Below are 18748 nucleotides of genomic sequence, written 5' to 3'. Positions count from 1 at the left end.
GGGGGGGGGGGCGTGTGCGCACTCGGCGTCGCTGAGGAGCGAGGCGGGGACGCCTTCGTGCGGGAGGCGGAGGCCAGGGACGAGGAAGGAGCGCATGATGCGGAGGGCCTGCAAGGAGGAGGTTGGGAAGTGGGGCAGTGGCGGGCGCGGCGGCGGCGGGCTTGGCGGTGAAGGGGGAGGCGGCTGCGGCGGCGGGTGCTCGGGGAGGGGCGCGCCTCTGCCGAGTGGGCGACGTCGTGGAAGGGCTCGGTCGCGTCCGAACCGCTAAAGAGGTGGAGGGAGGCGGCCATGCCAGGGTGGAGGGGCGCGAAGGCGGTCACGTCGTAGATCGCGTCGTCGATCAGCAGGACGCACCCCCGCGCCGCCGGCCTGGTGGGCCGCACTAGCCCACGCGCGACGAGCGCCTCGTGCGTGACATTGCCGACGGCGATGCGCCCCCAAAATCCGTCCGACCGCCGGTCGGCGAGGCGGTAGTAGAGGGCGCGCCAGCCGCACGGGTCGTGCGGCGGCGGCGCGAGCGCCGCCGCGGGGATCGCCCACCCCTCGAGGTGGCCATACCGCCGCTGCACCAGCGACGCAAAGATGGGCGCGTCCGCCTCCTCGACGGCGGCGGCGAGAGTCGCGCTCGCGCTCGCGCACATGCAGACGGTGCGAGCGTCGCCGAGCCCGAGGATGTGGCCGATGACGGCGGCGGGCAGGCTTGAGAAGGGGTCCTCGAATCCAGCAGACATGGGAAAGGTGCAGTATCGGCGTCAGAAAAAAAAAGCCGCCCGCGGGGTTAACAACTCTAACACTCACACGTAATTTGGGGCCTGGCTGGAGCCGTTTTTTGTGTTGTTACCTTGTGTTATTCGAAACTCGTCGTGAATACGATCATCGACCGTTTCACTCGTCCGGGCGGAATGAAAGCCGCTGCCACACTGGATCACTGCCGCGTAAGCGACTCCTGCGCTTTAGGAGCCAACTCGCTCTCACAACACTAACGAGGCACGGAAGACAACGCACTGTGCACGCGCGCACTGGGCCTTGCACTTTTAATCGAATGGCGCGGCGTACGGCCGAAAACGAAAAACGTGGAGAATGTGAATGAGCAGTCCCCGAGCCACCGTGCACCGAATGCTGAGAATCAGGAGTCCACTGGATCGAGAGGGGGGGGGGGGGCATGGGGGTAAAGCCGATACACACTACAGTGGGGGCTCGTCGGGCGGCGTCTCGGGTCGCGGCCTCGGCGGCTCCAGTCTGCTATATCGAATCTCCCCAGGAGATCAGCGGGAGATACAATTCGCAGCGAAATGGAGAGCTACGACAATAATCGCAAATATCGCTGCAGATGGGATCATAGGAACGTACTGGCTACTGCCTGCAAGCACAGAGACCGTCGAGGAGCGCGCCACCGCGCGGAACGCCTGCATGAGTGCGCGGCTCTTTCACGCCGGCTTGTCCTCAGGCCCTGGGCGCAATCTCCGCGGCGCTGCGAGGGCGCGGAAGCTGTCCTGGATCGAGGCAAGGGCGGGTTGCGCCTCCTTGAAGCGCGAGCCGAGGCAGCTCGCGACGAGCACGTACACCGAGCCTCCCGCCGCCGTCGCCGAGACGAGCGCACGCCTCCGCACGGTGTTCTGGTTGTACGTGAGGACGTCAAAGCGGAGGCTCAGCCGTCGGTACGGCTGCTCACCGCCCGACGGGGACGAGAGGAGCGCCACGCCGCTCTCCGCGATTGCAAAGTCGTCGACGCCGCCGTACGCGCCGTACTTGCCGTCGCTTCGGAAGAGGAGCTCGGCAAAGAAGCTGCGAGGCAACGTGTCCAGAGCCTGGCCGCTCGGCAGAGGAGCGGCGAGCAGGTAGGCGCTGTCCGACGTCCGGACGTCGCGGACGTCCAGGTTTGGGCCGCCCGCCACGGTCCACTCCTTCGGGTAGGCAAACGACACGTCCACAGTCGACCCGTCTGCGCTGCGAACGCCGTCGAGGATCGCTCCAGGCTTGAAGACGGGGCTGTCGCTGCCAACGCGCTGCACGCCACTCTCAGCACGCTTGCGGATCATCGTGTTTGCTCCACGGCCGCCATCGGCTCTCGCGCCAGCGGCGTAGGCGGCGGCCAGCTCGTCGGCGGTGGCCGTATCAGGCACGCCAGATAGAGCCGCGCGCGACGGCAGAGGCGGCTGTGCCGCGCCGAGGAGCACGGCCGAGAAGAGCGCGGCGCGGCGCTCGAGCAGCCTCATCGAGGTGGAGACAAGTCCCATCGGGCGACAAGTGAGCAGGGCGAAAAATTCTTTTTTTAAAATTCTTTTATTCGCAAGCGAGCGAGCGCGTATTTGGGGCAGAAAAAAATTACAAGAACTCCCTAGTACGACACTGGGCACGGGACTGGCTCCGACCTCCGTCCTCAGCTGTCCGTCCGCCCCTGTGTTCTTATGCCTTCCCTACTGTGTGAATTCGCGGAGCGAAGAAAAATTTCTTCACCGGAATACGTCCATTTTTGGAGCTTGGAATACGGCGTATTCCATGGAATACGTGGAATACGGGTGGAATACGGCAGAATACAGGCCTCTGGGAGGTCATTTGGAATACGTGGAAAACGTATTCACACAGTAGGATGCCTTCCCGTGCCCCGTGCGTGCGAATAGTAATCTCGTAGACCCCAGGTCTCTGCGCTCGAGGCTCGAGCTGCAAGAGTTCACTCGACTTCACACCGAGACTCTCTCGTCTTAAAACGGCGCCTCTCGCGACGCGGGCGGCATGCTGCCCCCGGCCTGCGCCAGCATTTCGGCCAGCCCAGCCGGCATGGCCGGTGGCCCCGCGTCCATCGGCTTCTGTTCGCCCGACACCCCGTTGATGGCCGCCCAAAGCGCTTCTCGAGATGCAGCCTCTTTGCTCCTGCAGTCCGAGCAGGCAAGCGAACGGGCGTGTCGGCATGGTGTGCTGGCAGGGTGTGGCAGCGGGCTGCACGCACAGGAGCGCCGCAATCTCGGCATGCTCGCTGCGAATAGCGGCGTCGAGCGCAGAGCGGCCGTTACCATCGACGAGGTTGAGGTCGGCTCCGGCGTTGCACAGTGCTCGCACGACCCTCAGGTGGCCCAACGCGGCAGCGATCATCAGGGCCGTGCGTCCGTCACTGCCGACTGCGTCTATATTGTTGGCGGTGCACTCGAGCGCCTTCTCCACGAGCTCCGGCTGGTCATTCCTTGCCGCCTTCATGAGCGAGGTGGAGTGGAAGCCGCCGGCGCAGTCTCTCTCGCCAGCCTCCATGGCACTTGTATTTCTTTTCTTTCAGAAGAAGAGGGGCCCCATTCTTTCAAAAAAAGAAATCGCGCCTTTGCCGGCAGCCACCAATCGACACGAAAGGATTTCACGACCCGTGGCGGCGCGGAGTGTGTTATCTCTCTCTTCAGCGGGAGCCATGCTGGCTCTCCTCCAGGAGGTTGTCCCCATCATGGTCGCCAGCGGCCAGAACCTGCAGGCGAACGAGCTGATGCGGCTCGTGTCCTGCTGCCGGGTGCTTCGAGCCACGCTGCAAAACCTCGAGCTCGACCTGAGTGCCCGCCCCTCGCCTGCGCCACGGCTGCTGCAATTCATCGCTCTGAACGCCGCGCGCTTTCAGCTCGTCTCCGTCGATGTTGACCGGTGCACGCAGGAGGCTTTCGACGCCCTCCTCTTGGTGCCCGGCCTTCGAGCTCTCACCGTGCGCGGGCCGGCCTCGTCGATCCGCTCCCTGGCCGGCGCGGAGAGGGCGCGCTCTCTCCAGACGCTGCGGCTGCTCAAGGGCGTGTCCGTCGCCCTGGCCGACGACTTGAGCCCGCTCGCGGCGTGCCGTCCGCTGACGCACCTGTGCCTGTACGGCCCTGCGCCCCTCACCTCGCTGGGCCCTCTCGCCTGCTGCGCGCGGCTCGAGAGCCTCGACCTGCGCGGGTGCGAGGCGCTGGTCGACGTCGAGCCGCTGGTGAGCGCGGGCCGGGCGGCGTGCCATGGCCTCCGCAGCCTGTCGCTGCGGGGCTGCCGCTCGCTGCGTGTCGTCTCGCCGCTGCGCGCCCTTTTGGCACTCGAGTCGCTCGACCTGAGCTGCACGCTCGTCAGCGACGTCTCGATGCTCTGCGAGTGCCCAAAGCTCAAGACTCTCACGCTCACCGGCTGCGCCAGCCTGAGCGATGTCGCCCCGCTCGTGGGCCTAGATGGGGAATGCGAGATCTCACGTTGAATAGTGAAACTCAGACCCTGGGAATAGTGCATTCATTGCATGATTCACTGCATTTGCATTCACTGCATTCATGCCAGGGTCTGAGTTTCACTGCATCATGCACTATTCAACGCATCCGCCCCCTGCATTCCCCCATCTAGGCTCGTGGGCTGCCGCGCTCTCGACACCCTCTACCTCACGGGATGCTCAAAGCTGAGCGCCGTCGGCTGCCTCGCCGAGTGCCACGCGCTGCGGCAGCTCCACCTCAACAAGTGTCGAGCCGTGGTGGACGTGGGCGCCCTCGGCGGCTGCCCGACTCTGCGCCTACTCAACCTGCGCTGCAGCGGCGCGCTCGTGGTGCCGGCGGGACGACCTGGATTGTTGGTGTTGTTCGATGTGCATTGACCAGACTCTGTTTACACTCACAACCATCTTCGCCCACGGCCCCGGCGGACGACTCCTCGCACCTCAAAACAACAAAAAACCTCCATTCTGGCGGCCCCTCCTTCCCCCCTCCTGCTCGCGCGCGCTCGTGGGGCGCCGTGCTTAGGCCTTAGCGGAGCTCTTTAGTGAAAAATATAACCTGGTTTGTGGAGCTCCCGCACCTGTCTAGACAGTCCTCTGAGCCTGTCCAGACAGTGTCCAGACAGCGTCCAGACAGCGTCCAGACAGCGTCCAGACAGCGTCCAGACAGTGGCACATGGCTCCACTATTCACAGTAAAGTCTCGTAGTCGTGGCTGGACGACCCCTGACAGCACCCCTGGCGCCGCTGCCGAGGCCACTCCCCACCCACCCACCCACCCAAGATCCATCCACATGCCGCTTTCTTTACTTGCCAGTGAAGGGGGGGGGGGGTGCGTCTAGACAGCAGAACTAAGAGAACTTGAGAACTTGAAGTTTGAACTTGTAGTTTTGTCTTGACAGCTGTCTAGACAGCTGTCTCTGTCTAGATAGCTGTCTAGACAGGCCCTCTTCACAGAAGGGTTCCCCCAAAAGTGCCCGCGAAGAAGTCGGGCAGAGCAGCAACGGTGGCGGCAACTGTGGGGGGCAACGCCGACGTCGCAATGACGTTGTGGAAAGGGCAGAGCAAGCGTGGGCACGCACTGGTCGGGTTCCATGCTGCAGCCGCGAGCCCCGCGCCGCCGATGAAGAAGCTGCGGGCCGGCAGTAGCCACGTCGACCCGCCGCTGCGCATCGGGCAAAGCGCGAGCCCAGCAGTTCAGTCAGGCACGCACGCTGCACCCACGACGGTGGCCTCGGGGCGCGCGCGACCGAACGCGCTTGCGGCGCCGCCACGCCGTCCTTTCCCATCGCCGCCGGACCGCCCTCCCTCCTCCGCGACGACGCCGCAAACACGGCGCTTCTCGCCGTCCACGCAACAGCAGCAGCAGTGGCAGCGAATCTTCGCGTCGCTGGTGCACGCGGTGCGGACTCGCCGCAGTCTGGCGGGCGCTCGCCTCGCCCGGACCAGGCGGCCGAGCAGGCTGTGATCGCGGCCGAGGCGGATGGGCTCGGGCGGGTGCCGCCTGGCGGCGCGCCGGCAAAGGAGCCTGCAGAGGCGGGGGCGATCGGCGAGGCGGCGGTGCTCGTACCTGCAGCTGACGCGCCAGCCGCTATCCTCCCGGAGGCCTGTGCGCAGCGGGATGGCGCGGCGGCGAGCGGCGCGGCGGCGGCCGAGCCGGGCTCGGGTACGGCGGCACCTGAGGCAGCCGCCGAGGGGGAGGCGGCGGCGGCGGAGGCGGAGGCTCTGGGGGGTCGACCGTCGCTTCGGACACCGACTACAGCTACCTCCGACTCTCGGCGAAGGCGCGTGCTGCGGCTGCGGTGGAGGCGGAGCCGGAGGCGGCGGAGCCGGGTCCGGCGGCAATGCCGCAGGCGGCGGCGGCGGCGGCGGAGCCGGTGGCAGCGCCGGCGCCGGCGGGGGCGGAGGGGGCGCGGGCGGAGGCGCCGCCGGCGCCGGCGGGGGCGGAGGGGGCGCGGGCGGAGGCGCCGCCGGCGCCGGCGGGGGCGGAGGGGGCGCGGGCGGAGGCGCCGGCGGAGGCCCCGGCGGCGCCGCCCTCCCTGTGGGCAGGACTAGTTGGGAGGGTGCGCCACATCTGTGATGAACATCGTCTCTGATCAAAACACAAAAGCTTTTGCGCAGTGAACCACACGGCGCCGTGTCCCTGAAGCGTTTTGCCCTGCTCTCTCCCCTCTCGCCGTTACGAGTCTCGGCTCTCGCCCACAGGAGACGCCCCGCCCAGCAGCATACACTCTAGACCAAATGCCTGCAGGAGGCGGTGGTTGCTGCCACTCGTCGTTGGCGGCGGCGGCGGCAGGGGGAGGGGGAGGGGGAGGGGGGCGAGGGGCGCGGGCGGCGGCGGCGATGACGGCGTACAGCACGGCGCAGCGCGCAAACATGACAGACGGCATCGAGGCGCAGGCGGGCGCGAGCGCCGCCGCGCTGCGCGTGGCGGAGGAACACGCCGCTCGGCTCGTGGAGCAGCCCGAGTGGGTGCTCTCCGAGGTCCTCCTCTCGCCGGACCTCGCCCCGCACATCCTCGCCCAGCTGCCGACCAAGGAGCACGCCGTCAAGGGGACGTGCCGCGCGTGGCGCCGCGGCTGGAAGGAGACGCTGAAGAAGCGCGAGAGGCCGCGCCTGCTCGTGATCGGCGGCCACAACAACAATGGCGAGCACCTCAGCTCGCTGGAGCGGTACGACCCGTCAACAAATGAGTGGGAGGGGGAGGCTGTGGCGCCGATGCGAACGGCACGAAGGTATGTCGGCATGGCGGTACTCGATGGCAAGCTCTACGCGGCGGGCGGCCTGAGTGAGGCCGAGAACTTCGCATCTTCCAACCTGGTGGAGCGGTACGACTTTGCTACGAAATCAAGTGAGGCTGTGGCGCCGATGGAAGAGGCGCGGTTTGATCTCGCTGTCGCGGTTCTCGATGGTACGCTGTATGCTGTGGGCGGAGCGAATGACGACGACGACGGCGCCCTCAGTTCAGTCGAGCGGTACGACCCAGCGTTGGATGCGTGGGAGGCGGTGGCGCCGCTGGCGACGGCGCGGCAGGCTCACGGCGTGGCGGTGCTCGATGGCAAGCTGTATGCGGTGGGCGGCTTGAACGAAGACGACGGCAGCCTCAGCTCGGTGGAGCGGTACGATCCCGTGACGAACGCGTGGGAGATGGTGGCGCCGATGGCGACGGCACGGTATAATCACGCCGTGGCGGCGCTCGACGGCAAGCTATACGCTGTTGGCGGGTCCATCAACGACGACGGCCGCCTCCACTCGGTGGAGCGGTACGACCCGACAGCGAACACGTGGGAGGCGGTGGCGCCGATGGCGGAGACACGGTACAGTCACGCCGTGGCGGCGCTCGAGGGCAAGCTGTACGCCGTTGGTGGGTTGGGTGCCGGCCACACCCGCCTCAGCTCGGTGGAGCGGTACGACCCGGCCGAGAATATGTGGGAGGCAGTGGCGCCGATGGCGACGGCGCGAAGCGCTTCTTTCGCAGTCTTGATGTAGAGCGCTCCAAGATAGTGTCCCTCCGGGGGGGGGGGGGGCGACGGCACGAATCTTTTCTTGATGTAGTCGGCTTAGGCGCGGCGACGCCCCCTGAGATTTGATTGAGATGCAGATGAGCTCGCGAGCTCGCACATGTTGTATGCATGGGAAGAGACAGTGGTTGACGCCTGACGCAACAGGGTCCCAGGGAAGCCTCCACAACGGGGTTGATGAATAACAGCTAATATCACCTCCTACGTCCTAGAGACCCTAGAGCCGTAGGATTTTTTGGCGGGGAGCACGGAAACATTTCCATAATCGACCTCTCGCCACTCTCGCCACTCTCGAGCTCTCATGTCCTCCAAGGAAGGCTGCCAGCGGTCTGCCTCGCCCCGCTCCACTCCCGCTGCGCCGCCCTGCCGCCGCGCACCGCTCCGGCGTCGCCCGGCTCGGCAGCGCCCGCCTCGTCGCTCAGCGGCTCGTAGCTGGGCCTGCGCGCCGCCGCCGCCCCCGCGCCCTCCCCTCGCTCGCCGAGCCCGAGGACGGCGAGGCCGAGCAGCACGACCCCCACCGAGGCGCAGTAGGCGGCGAGCGAGGCGGCCGGGCGGCCGCGCTTCTCGTCCATCACGAAGTTGCCGCTGAGGGCGCCTACGGCGGGCCGCGTCCACGACATGACTCACGACATGTCCACGGCGCGTCCGTGCCTTCCCGCGGAGGGCGCCAGAGAGGATGTAGAAGCCCGAGTAGACGGTGATCGCAAAGAGGGCGTCGTGCTCGCGCAGCACCTGCGAGGGAGACGAGGCACCCACGTCAGTGCACGCCTCCGCCTCAGGTGGCAAGCTGTGGCGACGGCGCGCTGTGCCACACCGTGTGGAAGTCTAGAGCGCGCACCAGGCCGAGCAGCAGCAGCGCGGTCGAGGCGGTCGCCGCCGTGCAGCCGGCGAGGAGGTAAAACGCGGGCGAGCGGAACGGGCAGCCGTCGCACTCCGGGTCTGCCGCGCCGCTGGCGAGGAGCTCGGAGGCGGCCTTGGTGGTGAAGGTGTTGCCGCCAAGCGAGCCGGCGGCGGCGGCGACGAGGAAGCCGCGCTCGACCTTGCCAGCCCCGACGCGGCAGAGGCGCGCGGCGCAGACGGCAATCCAGGCCGCGAAGGAGGCGTAGTAGGCGCAGGCCTCGGGCCGCGCAAAGAGCGAGAGGTACTGCGCCGGAGTCCGCTCCACCTCCGCGTGGCTGCCGCTGACGCCGACGAGCAGTGTGCCGGAAAAGATCAGGGCCGAGCCGAGCTTGCGCTCGCGCGTGAGCGCCTCGCCGAGCGTGTACGGCGCCAGCAGCACGTTCCACACCACGACGAGGCCGGCGGCGGCGGCGATGATGGACTGCGCGGCGTACGTGTACGCCGCCACGTCAAAGATTGGGTCGATGACCGCCGTGAGGATGAGGCCGAGAGCGTAGTAGCGGTGCTTGCCCGTGAGCGCTGCGTGCCGCAGCAGCTGCTTGCCACCCGTGCCGGCGAGCGTGGCGACGGCGTCGAGCAGCAGGCCGATGGGCCAGCGCTGCATGCTCAGTCGACTCGAGGCGGACGAGGCGGCGGCGCAAGCGGCACTCTCGATTCTGGGGCGAAAAGAATTCTCGGCAGCCGACACGACGAGCTCGAACGTCTGCCGTCTCGAGGCCTCAGAGTCGCCTCTCCCAGAGTCTACCTCCTGCGGCAATACACAAGATCCTCAGACACGCCTATAGGCCGGTCTGTAGGGAGCAGCGGCGCTCACTCGAGGTGCGTGGCGGTGGCGGGCCGAGTGACGTCCTGCGCGTCGCTGTCGGCCTCGACGGAAGCGGTGGAGGCGCGGCCTGGAGTGCAGCAGAGAGTCTCCACTCCGTGGCGCCACTCGAATCTCCACTCTCGTCGGTGCCACTCGCGCAAGAACCACCTTTGGGCTGCGGCGAACGAGCTGTGAGAGACCGCGCAGCACGTTCTTCGCAGCCGTCCACGCGTGAAAGAGCCCGAGCAGTCAGCTGTTGCAGTAGGAATGCGAACGATAAGACGAGGCACAGCTCGATGGCGCCCTCAAAGACGCGGCGACGGATGCACAAAGGCGATGGCCGTGACCAACCACGGCGCCGCCGCCATCAGCGCGAGGTTAGCGGCGACGAGCAGCGCGTTGAGCAGGATGCATCCGTCGCACGTGGCCTCGGTGCCATCGCGACATCAACGCGTCGTCGTCGGGCAGCTTCAGTGCGAGGCGCCGCCTCACTTGCTCCTCGGGCGACGCGGCGGGGCGGTTGCCCCAGCTCAGGTCGGCGGCGCGGGCGGCGCAGTAAGCCGAGAGGGTGCCGACAAAGCTAGGCGAGGCGATCATGAAGACGGGGAAGGCCTTGACCAGGAGGAGCGCCCCCTCCATGATGTACGAAGAGGTTAGGAGCAGCAGGGACCCGAGGGACCATGTGGAAGACGGCTAGTGTAGGGTGCCCACAGGGCCCAAAAAAAGAAAGGAAAAAAGAAATGGGCCACTCCCGATCGCAGCACTTCGTGTTGGCCAGTCGAGAAATTGAGAGTGTGACTAGGAGGGTGGGACGCTGGGGATTCTCAAAGGTATACCCTTGGAATGGCCGGATCCAGCCTTAAAAGTACGAGATCGCGCGCGCTTCGCGCACAGCACCGCCTGTTCTCCGCGGCTGTGTGACGACGCGTGCCGTGTGCCAGTAGAGTTGGGCGCGCGCGGCGCGACGGCGCCCGCGAGGGAAGGCGCGGGTGCAGCGGCCGCCGGCGGCCGTACCGCCCGCCAGCCGGCGCAGCAGCGGCCAGCGCAGCGGCCGCCGGCGCAGCAGCCAGATCAGCCGGTGCGCGCCTTGCGAGGCGAGTACTGCCGCCCGGCAGCCTTGAGGCGGCCGGGCGGCAGTACTCGTTCGAACTTTGCGAGCCGTGCGCGCGCCGAGGCGCCCGCGGCGCGCGCCCGCCCGGCTGCCAGTAGGAGGCGGCGCAATATGGCCTATAGTACAGCCCTTGAGGAGGAGGAAGAGGCTGGCTGGCAGTGCTGTATGCCGCCGGGGGCAGTTTTTGGGTGCTGTCCCCATCCCAGGGGGCTGCAGAAGGCGTCCGCAGCCGGGACAACCCGCCCCCCCAGCCGAGGCCGGTCGAAGCCCACTTGACCACAGCCATGAGGAGTCCTCTTGGTGCTCCTGGCGGCCGTTGGAATGGCGAGCGCGCGCCGAGGGGGGGGGGGGGGGTCTTGCTTGCTCCACACCGAGCGCCATCGGTCCGGACCGGCGTGGTCACCGAGGGGTGGCCTGCACAAGGTCTGAGCCGCGGGCGCTCGGCGCCAAGTGCAGTGTCACGCTCGCGCTGGAGCGGGACACAATGGGAAACCCTCGTTTCCTATGAACTCGGTCCCCCAACGGAAGAGGCCTCGCTCCTATTGGAACTGGCCAACATCAGATTTGCCTCGTGCGTCCCTTTTTGAGCCGGAAAGCTATTTTCTTTTGGGTCCTGTGGGCACCCTAGCTAGTGCTAGTCCCCATCGTGAGGACGACGACCCCGGCTAGTCGCCGACCACACCCACAAAGAACCCTGCACAAAGATCGCACGGACGGGTTTCCTTTTTTTAAATTGAACTCGGGGCAGCACACGGAGAAGGGGCAACTCCGTGCACTGAGAGACGGTCGGCCGCCAGAAAACACGCCTGCGTGGAGCGCGTCACACCAATCCTCGCTACCCAACGCGGCCAAAGGATATCCACCTCGAGAACCTCGAGAACACGGGACGCGGCACAAACGGTTTGCGCATTTGATGTATTTCTTGTGTCGACTTGCGTGCGCTCGTGCGTCCCACCGCCAGTCCTGTCGGCCACCGGCTGTGCAGGCCGCGCGTCTCGATGCCGCAAGGCCGGGGCAGGCTCCACAAGGACTACTCCAATGGCGCGTACGAAGGCGAGCTGCTGGATGGCAAACCGCACGGCCGCGGCAGGCGCCAAAGGCCGCGGGGCTGCCACCTCTGCTCTTGTCGCTGTCGCCACTGCCAGACGTCATCCATCAGTTACAGTCAGCTCCCTGTCCACCGCGATAGCCGTCCTCACCTTCAGCCAAATGCCCTCTGCCCCACTGTGACAGGGCCAAGAACGATGAGGGAGACGTTTACACTGGTGAATGGCGGGAGGTGCGGGCAAGAGCGAGAGAGAGCACGCAAGAGAGAGAGAGAGAGAAGAGAGGGGGGGGGAGAGAGAGAGAGAGAGAGAGAGAGAGAGAGAGAGAGAGAGAGAGAGAGAGAGAGAGAGAGAGAGAGAGAGAGAGAGAGAGAGAGAGAGAGAGAGAGAGAGAGAGAGAGAGAGAGAGAGAGAGAGAGAGAGAGAGAGAGAGAGAGAGTGAGAGAGAGAGAGAGAGAGCACGCCAACACCGCAGTGAACGGTGCCGTCTGAGCGCGCCTACCCTCGTGACTCTAGGGCAGGCAGTGCGGCAGAGGGAAGGCGGTCTATGCCGAGGGCGACGTGTACGATGGCGAGTGGGAGGACGACGACTGGCATGGCGAGGGCAAGTACTCAGAGTCGTCCGGGGCGACCTACGTTGGGCAGTGGGTACGGGGCAAGGCGCGGCAGCGAGGGCATCTGTGTCTGTCGCCCCTTCTGCGACGCGTCTCCGTTCACCTTGCTCCACACATTGACCGCAGGAGCACGGCTCCGGGTTCGCCAAGTGGTCAGACGGCGACTCCTTCCGCGGCGAGTACCAACACGGCAAGCCGCACGGGCAGGGGACGTGGACGCGCGCAGACGGCTCCTCGTTCACCGGGGAGTGGGTCGAGGGCGAGCGAGTCGGGGAGGGCCGGTGCGAACCCCGACGTACTAGGGACGAGAGGCCCGGTCGTATGATGATAGCGCGTATCGTTCCTCCTAGATTCTCGCCCTCCCCCACCCCCGCCAGGTACATGCGGGCCGATGGCACGGTCTACGCGGGGGAGTGGTGGGTCTCGGACAAGGGCGAGCGAGTCGGACGCGGCCGGATCACGTACAATGACGGCTCCTCATACAACGGGCAGTGGCGCGACGACAAGGACGGCCACCCCGAGCATCTTCCCGCTACCGCGGCCCAAAGGGGAGGCAAGCGCGGCAGGGCGGCGGCCGGAGGCGAGGGGTCTGCGGGCGGGCAGAAGCCGAGGCGGCAGACGAGCAGCAGCAGGTCCCGAGCGACCTCCGCGGCAGCGTGAGCCTTCCTGGCCTTAATTCTCTGTTACACTCTGTGTGTCAGTGTGTCTTCCCCAGCCCTCTTCTGTCGACTCACACAACGCTAAAATGTAAAAACGATTATCAAGTAGTTTCGTGTGAATACAGAACTGCTCTATGTCCTCAGCCTCACTCCCCCCCCCCCTTCTTCCTGATCACGACGCACATGCGCCTTACCTCGATCGACTCTGCCTCTGCCGCGAGCGCGGCGGCGCTCTGGACGCTAGCGTCAAACTCCCTCGCCGCGGCACGTGCCCTCCGCTCCCCTATTCGCGGCCCTCCCTCTGCCTCGAGAGCCTCGAGCGCGCTCACTTTTGCGGCGAGCGCGCTCTCGATCGCCGCCCGGTCGCGCCCGTCTCCCGCCCGCTCACGAGCGGCCGTGGCGTGGGCGACCGCCCGCCGCGCGTGCTCGACTTCCGCGACCGCGGCGGCGCGTGCAGCAGAGACGACACGCTCACGCTCGCGATTGACCTCGGCGGAGCGAGGGTAGCTCTCGTTTGCAACGGCGCCGAGCACGGCACCGAAGGCGCTGGGAGCGAAGAAAGCGCCCGGCTGAACGACATCCTCGATGACGTAAACGCCGCCCGGCAGCAGCCTGGGCCAGAGGAGGCGGAGGAGGCGCCACTGGGAGAGGGCCGTGTGGTCGCCGTCGTCGAGGACGATGTGCAGCCGAGGCAGCCTTTTCAAGGGATAACAGGCGTGAAGAGGCGCGGCTCACGGCGTCGTCCCGCACGCTCAGCCGAGGACCGTGCGACGAGCGAGACGAACGCCTCCGACGCGGTGTCCAACTCGTGAGTCTGCGGCTCGGCAGCGCGGAAGGCGCCCTTCCTGCGCAGCTCCGGGAGGTGCCTACTCGGTCCTCATTCCCATCTCAGTCCCGACTGGGCTCGTCTGCAGGTGCCCGCCCCCTCCACGCCTCCGGAAGCGGGCAAGCGAGCAGTCAATGCCGATGATGCGGGCGGTCGGCCCGAGGTAGTCGGACCACATGGCGAGCGATGCGCCGTACCTGCACATGGCGCGGCGCTGAGAGTGGGGGGAAGGAGGCGGGGAGTGGGCAAGGGTGGGGGGCATCGAGGGTGTACCAGACGCCGATTTCGAGGAGTGTCACGCCCACAAGGGGGCGGAGCGGCTCGAGCAGCGCCGCATAGTGCCTCGTGAAGCCCTGGCCAGCCGAAGTCTTGTCGCCACCGAGGTACTTGTCGCGCCCTGTGGCGGTCTCTTCGATGGTCGCGTAGCGAAGGCCGATCTCGTCCAGCCCGGGCTGGTCGGAGGATGCTGCCGCACCGCCAACCCACCCGCTGGCAGTGTCACCGCCACCACTGTGCCCCGCCGCCGCCGCCTGGATCGATGCCACACAGAGCGCATCACACGCGGCGAGCGCGCGGGCCGAGTGGCGCGTGCCGCCGTCCCGCTGCCGCCTCCTTCGCTCCGCGAGCCACCCCTCCGCCTGCTCACAGCACACAGTATGAACAGCTTCTCTTCAGCCCTCCCTCCGCCCGCAGCCGCCCGCCTCGGCGAGCTCCCTCTCGATGAAAGCGTCGAGGCTCGGCACACGCGGAGCGCTCTGCTGCAGCTCGCCCCGCCGAGAGGGGAGCAGCAGCGCTCCTACAGCCGAGATTCGCCGAGATTCAGCGAGATTTGTCGAGGCTCCTGATGACTGCCGCGAGGGCAGCGGGCGCGCCTAGCGCGGCCCTCATCTCGGCGTACACCGCGTCGCCCTCCGCAGCGCCCAGCGACGAGAGCAGCTGCTGCAGCTGCTGCGGCGGCCAGCGCTCCGCCGCGGGATCGACTTCAGTCGCGTCGTCTTCCGGGCACTCTCCACCCTCCGCCGGCAGCTCGAGCCGGCCTCGCTCGCGCAGCCAGCGCACCGAGAGGAGCGGCCGCAACACGTGCAGGTACTTTTTGCGCACCGGCCCCTCCTCGCCCCGCCGGCTCGCCCCCGCGATGAAGTCGACGTGGTTGCGCTTGGCGTGGTGCAGCCACGACGCGGCGAGGGCGAGCGCGTCGTAGCGCTCGGCCAGCGCGCGCGCGCCAGAGGCGAACGGCTCAGTCGCCGCATACACGATTGGCGAGCGCAGCGCCTCAAACAGGGTCGGGTTGTTGGACGCGAGCATCGAGGAGGCGTGCCGCAGCTCGTAAGCGACCACGTCCACGGCCGTGCAGCCGGCAGTGGCGAAGGAGGCGGACAGCTTCTTGCGCGGCGCCTCGATCGACAGGTACGCGGCGGGCGGAGGCACAAAGACGGCGACCAAATCGTGGTCCGACCGGCTGTGCGACGAGCCGATGACGCGGGAGGACACCTCGGCGCAGAAGAGCAGCGCCACCCCGTGCTCCTCCTCGAGCTGCCGCAAGCACGATGCGACCTCGGCTGAGTCCTCCTCGCCAGCAGGCTCCGCGCCACTGCCCCCTGACGATGACGCCGAGCGCACCGGACGGGCCGGAGGGGGCTCGAGGGCGGCGAGCTGCCGGCGGCGGACGGAGAGCAGCCAGCTCGAGAGCTGGCTGACGTCCGCCTCTGGCGGCAGCGGAGGGCCGCGACCCGCGAGCGATGCGACGAGGCGGCCGACCGCTGCCTCGACCTCGTCCAGCAGGTCGAGCTGCGCGGCGAAGGGAGGGCCGCCGAAGCGGCGCGCGGCGAGGATGCGGTCGCGCTCCTCGCCGCGCGACGCCACGTGCAGCGCCTCGCCCGCGACGAGCCTCTGCGCGTCGTACAGCTTGTGCAGCGCGTGGTAGAGGCACCTGCGAGTGGTTGGCAGCGGCACCTGTGAGTCGTGGGCGAGGCACACGCGAGTAGCGAGCGGCCCCCTCGTGCACTTGTTTACGCCCGCCACCACCGAGTCGCTGCAGGCCTGCGGCGGCGAGCCGGCCTGCGCCAGCAGCCCTCGCGCCCGGTGCAGCCGCTCGCGAATCAGCCCGACGTACTGCCCGACTGTGCGCTGGTTGCGGAAGAGCTCCCGCTGCGCGACGAGCTCCGGCCACGGCCAAGCCGCCCGCAGCGCCGCGCCTTCGGGCAGCCAGAGCAGCTCGACAACCTACTCTCGGACAGCCTCGCGTCATCGCGTGATTCGCGTCGCAGCCCAGCCAGAGCAGCTCGACAACCTACTCTCGGACGGCCTCGGGTCATCTCGCGTGATTCGCGTCGCAGCCCAGCCAGAGCCGCTCGACCACCCTCGGGTTGCCGCGCGTCAGGTGCTCCACGTAGCTAGCGAGCTCGGTGCCGGTGCACTCGAGCTCTCCGGCCTTGTCCGCGCCGAAGGAGGACGAGCCGTGCGACTCGAACTGCGCGCGTGGCGGGCGGAGCCGCAGCGCCTCCCGCGCCGGCGAGAGGTAGAGGATGGTGTAGTCCTCGTCACTCGCGCCCGTGGCGAGGCCGTAGAGGTGCGAGCCGCTCCGCACAGCCAGCACGACGCTGCGCGGCTCGACCGGTCTTCCGAGCCGCTCGAGCAGGTCGGGCACCCCGTCCTTAAACTCAAATCCGGGCGCAGGGGGTTGGGAGGCGCCCGGATGGAGGAGGCTGGCGAGCTCAGCATCGCCGTCGGGGTCGTGCAGAAGCTGGTCGAGCCCGGCCAGCCACTCCTCGAGGAGAGGCAGCCGCGACACCTCGCTCGCGGACGGCGCAGACCGGCTGTGCGTGTCGATGGCGGCGCAGTGCTCTTGCGCCGCGGCGAGCGCGTCAGCGAGCAGGCCCGGCCTCGCGTGCCTCGGCCAGTCGCTAGGCTCGCCGAGGCGCTCGAGGAGAGAGGCGGGCGGGGCGGGACTGCCCGGCGCGAGCCGGTGCCCTTGCCGGAGCAGGGCGACTGCCGTGGCCGCGGCAGCGCGCAGCGCCGGCGGCTCCTCGTCTGCCGCCACTACCGAGCCCGACTGCTTGAGCCGCCCCACCGCCTGGTGCACGCACGCACGCGCAAACAGAGGGCCGGCTAGTGTGTCTTGGTCTGCTTCCGCCGTCAGCCTTTGCCAGCCTGCGTGCTCGAACTCTGGAGCCTGGGCGGCAAAGAGCGCCGAGAGCCATTGCGGGCTTCGCTTGAGGAGGAGCCGTGCGAACTCAGTCGCCTCGACAACCAGCACCGTCCGTCCTGCTGCGAGAACCACCTCTCGCGGTGCTCCGGTGGGCCGCACGCTGCATCCTCCCTGTTTGGCGAAGAGCGCCTCGATAGATGCTGCGTGTCGCGCCGCTGGCGGGTGCCAGACGACAGCCGCGAGAGGATGGTGCTCCGTCCGGCCGAGGAAGAGCAGCGTGCAGCCCGGCAAGCAGCTCACGAAGTCGCGCCACTCTCGGCTCGTGACCTTGAGACGCTGGAGCAGTCCAGGATGGGGCGGGTCCTCGGACAGCATGCGAGTGTGTGCAGGACAGACCTGTCCAGGACCAGGCTCGGGTCTGTGGAGGGCGCGAGTCCTGGCGCGAACAAAAAGAATTTTTAGGCGAAGTGGGGTGCGATCAAAAAGAATGGACGTACGGACACATGTGTAAGAGCGCGCACGAGTGGGTGTGCGAGCAATATCGAAAGACAGTGAGGCCAGGATCGCACACGGCAGGGGTGGCGGGACGGTTGTGGAGCGAAGTGGCAGTAGCCAGCCTCAAGCATCGATGGGATAATAAGATGAGATTACCGGACGAGAACGGGGGGAAGGACAGGCGGGCGACATTTGACGACGTCGGGGATCACAATGTGACGACCAAAACGATCTTGGGGGCCAGGGTGAGACAACAGGTCGGGGTGCCACACGGGGCACACCACAGGCGTATTCTAGAGGGGGAAAAGAAACGGGGAACGAGGGGCCCCGCCACGAGAAGTGCGTTCTGGGGATGCAGAGCGTGCAAGGCGGCTAGGGATGAGGCCACAAAAGGGGCGCGCGAGGCAAGGAGGAGACGCGGGGAACTGGGAGACTGGGACGACTGGAAACAAGAAGACAGTGAGCCACCACAGGCGTCGTTGGCGCACATACTGAGCGGCAGCTGCGCTGGAAATAAGGAAGAGGCGCGTCACTTCATGCGGAAGCTCGACAAACACACAGCGAGGGCGACAGCAAGAATTGAACGGGAGGCGCCGGACTCAAAAGACACCGCCACATTCCTGAGACGCGCGAGGGCAGCCTCCTTAAAGGCAATGGGCTCTAGATTTGGAGCGCTCGCCGAAGAGGAGTACGACAAAATAGCGCCCGTGATTGCCTGCACGCTGCCCGCACTCACGGACTCCATACCCGAAAGAAAGAGAAGGGAGCTCGCGGGAGAGGTGACGAGTGAACTACAGGTAGTGGGGAAGGCAGCCTCGATTGCCATACAGACATGGGTGCGAAACAACGACAAGACCAAGGCAAGGGCAGAGGAACGAGAGAAGAATATAGGGTGGATAAAGCGCCTGTTCACGGCATGGAGGGTGAGCCACACCGAACGTACCGAGCGAAGAGCCGAGCGGAAGGAGGACGGGGAAGATGACTCCGAGGAGGACGAACCAGTGGAAATCCAGTTGTCAGATGTCACGATGCATCCGAAGGGGACCCCAGCGCCGGCATCATCCGTAGAGGCACGAGTGTTCGAAGAGAGAGTGGACCTGAGCAACAACATGACCTGTAGGCAAATGATCGGAGTGGGAGTCAGAAATGTGGTCCTTGCGCGAGGGGAGCTCGATAGACTCGAGGGGCCAGGATACGCCGCGAGGAGGACGGAGTTGCGCCGAAAGGCGAAAGAAGCCGCGAGAACAAGGGACCGGCAGGCGGCGGCGTCGCAGGACGAGGCAGAAGAGAACGACGCGACAGAGGAGGAAGTGACAAGGGAGAGAACGACGAGAGTGGGACGACCGCGAGGTGGCATGAAGGTTGCAGCGAGAATCGGCGAGAGACTGCGAAGAGAGATAGGAAGAGGCAGACTCCCTAGGGTGGGCGACGG

General features: G+C 66.9%; 8 protein-coding genes across 8 annotated transcripts in view; 3 read left to right on the top strand and 5 right to left on the bottom strand.

Moving 5' to 3' along the window:
• The window catches only part of EMIHUDRAFT_443634 (hypothetical protein), a 2184-nt gene extending 1443 nt beyond the window's left edge, over positions 1-741 (bottom strand). Inside the window, exons 1-2 of the mRNA XM_005777848.1 lie at positions 216-741; positions 23-108 (exon numbers count right to left, since the gene is read on the bottom strand). Of these exons, the coding sequence (XP_005777905.1) occupies positions 23-108; positions 216-731 (602 nt within the window). The 5' untranslated portion in view covers positions 732-741. The remainder of the gene's footprint in view (positions 1-22; positions 109-215) is intronic.
• Positions 742-1039: 298 nt separating this feature from the next.
• Positions 1040-2227, bottom strand: EMIHUDRAFT_367348 (hypothetical protein). The gene has a single exon (XM_005777847.1). It carries the CDS (start codon positions 2214-2216, stop codon positions 1428-1430), a length of 789 nt encoding a protein of 262 aa, XP_005777904.1. The 5' UTR covers positions 2217-2227; the 3' UTR covers positions 1040-1427.
• A 475-nt stretch (positions 2228-2702) lies between these two features.
• Positions 2703-3243, bottom strand: EMIHUDRAFT_237705 (hypothetical protein; the record flags this gene model as incomplete). The annotated part of the gene is made up of 2 exons (XM_005777846.1): positions 2703-2871; positions 2948-3243. The coding sequence occupies 2 exons, from the start codon at positions 3241-3243 to the stop codon at positions 2703-2705; spliced, it is 465 nt and encodes a 154-aa protein (XP_005777903.1).
• A 151-nt stretch (positions 3244-3394) lies between these two features.
• EMIHUDRAFT_237704 (hypothetical protein) lies at positions 3395-4573 on the top strand (the record flags this gene model as incomplete). The annotated part of the gene is made up of 2 exons (XM_005777845.1): positions 3395-4089; positions 4330-4573. The coding sequence occupies 2 exons, from the start codon at positions 3395-3397 to the stop codon at positions 4571-4573; spliced, it is 939 nt and encodes a 312-aa protein (XP_005777902.1).
• A 741-nt stretch (positions 4574-5314) lies between these two features.
• On the top strand, positions 5315-7774 carry EMIHUDRAFT_237703 (hypothetical protein; the record flags this gene model as incomplete). Its single annotated transcript, XM_005777844.1, has 4 exons — positions 5315-5419; positions 5641-5751; positions 6592-6749; positions 7756-7774. 4 exons carry the CDS (start codon positions 5315-5317, stop codon positions 7772-7774), a joined length of 393 nt encoding a protein of 130 aa, XP_005777901.1.
• A 139-nt stretch (positions 7775-7913) lies between these two features.
• Positions 7914-9216, bottom strand: EMIHUDRAFT_237702 (hypothetical protein; the record flags this gene model as incomplete). Its single annotated transcript, XM_005777843.1, has 4 exons — positions 7914-8018; positions 8231-8307; positions 8351-8444; positions 8527-9216. The coding sequence occupies 4 exons, from the start codon at positions 9214-9216 to the stop codon at positions 7914-7916; spliced, it is 966 nt and encodes a 321-aa protein (XP_005777900.1).
• Positions 9217-11032: 1816 nt separating this feature from the next.
• EMIHUDRAFT_237700 (hypothetical protein) lies at positions 11033-12848 on the top strand (the record flags this gene model as incomplete). The annotated part of the gene is made up of 7 exons (XM_005777842.1): positions 11033-11041; positions 11383-11428; positions 11537-11692; positions 11762-11807; positions 12096-12222; positions 12315-12469; positions 12566-12848. 7 exons carry the CDS (start codon positions 11033-11035, stop codon positions 12846-12848), a joined length of 822 nt encoding a protein of 273 aa, XP_005777899.1.
• Positions 12849-12993: 145 nt separating this feature from the next.
• Positions 12994-18061, bottom strand: EMIHUDRAFT_237699 (hypothetical protein; the record flags this gene model as incomplete). The annotated part of the gene is made up of 8 exons (XM_005777841.1): positions 12994-13543; positions 13612-13661; positions 13747-13870; positions 13947-14311; positions 14574-15603; positions 15679-15896; positions 16033-17148; positions 17927-18061. 8 exons carry the CDS (start codon positions 18059-18061, stop codon positions 12994-12996), a joined length of 3588 nt encoding a protein of 1195 aa, XP_005777898.1.
• Between the last annotated feature and the right edge of the window lie 687 nt (positions 18062-18748).

Source organism: Emiliania huxleyi, assembly GCF_000372725.1.
Source record: "Emiliania huxleyi CCMP1516 unplaced genomic scaffold EMIHUscaffold_254, whole genome shotgun sequence".
Taxonomy (NCBI): Eukaryota; Haptophyta; order Isochrysidales; family Noelaerhabdaceae; genus Emiliania; species Emiliania huxleyi.
This window is presented reverse-complemented; position numbering and strand designations above follow the sequence as displayed.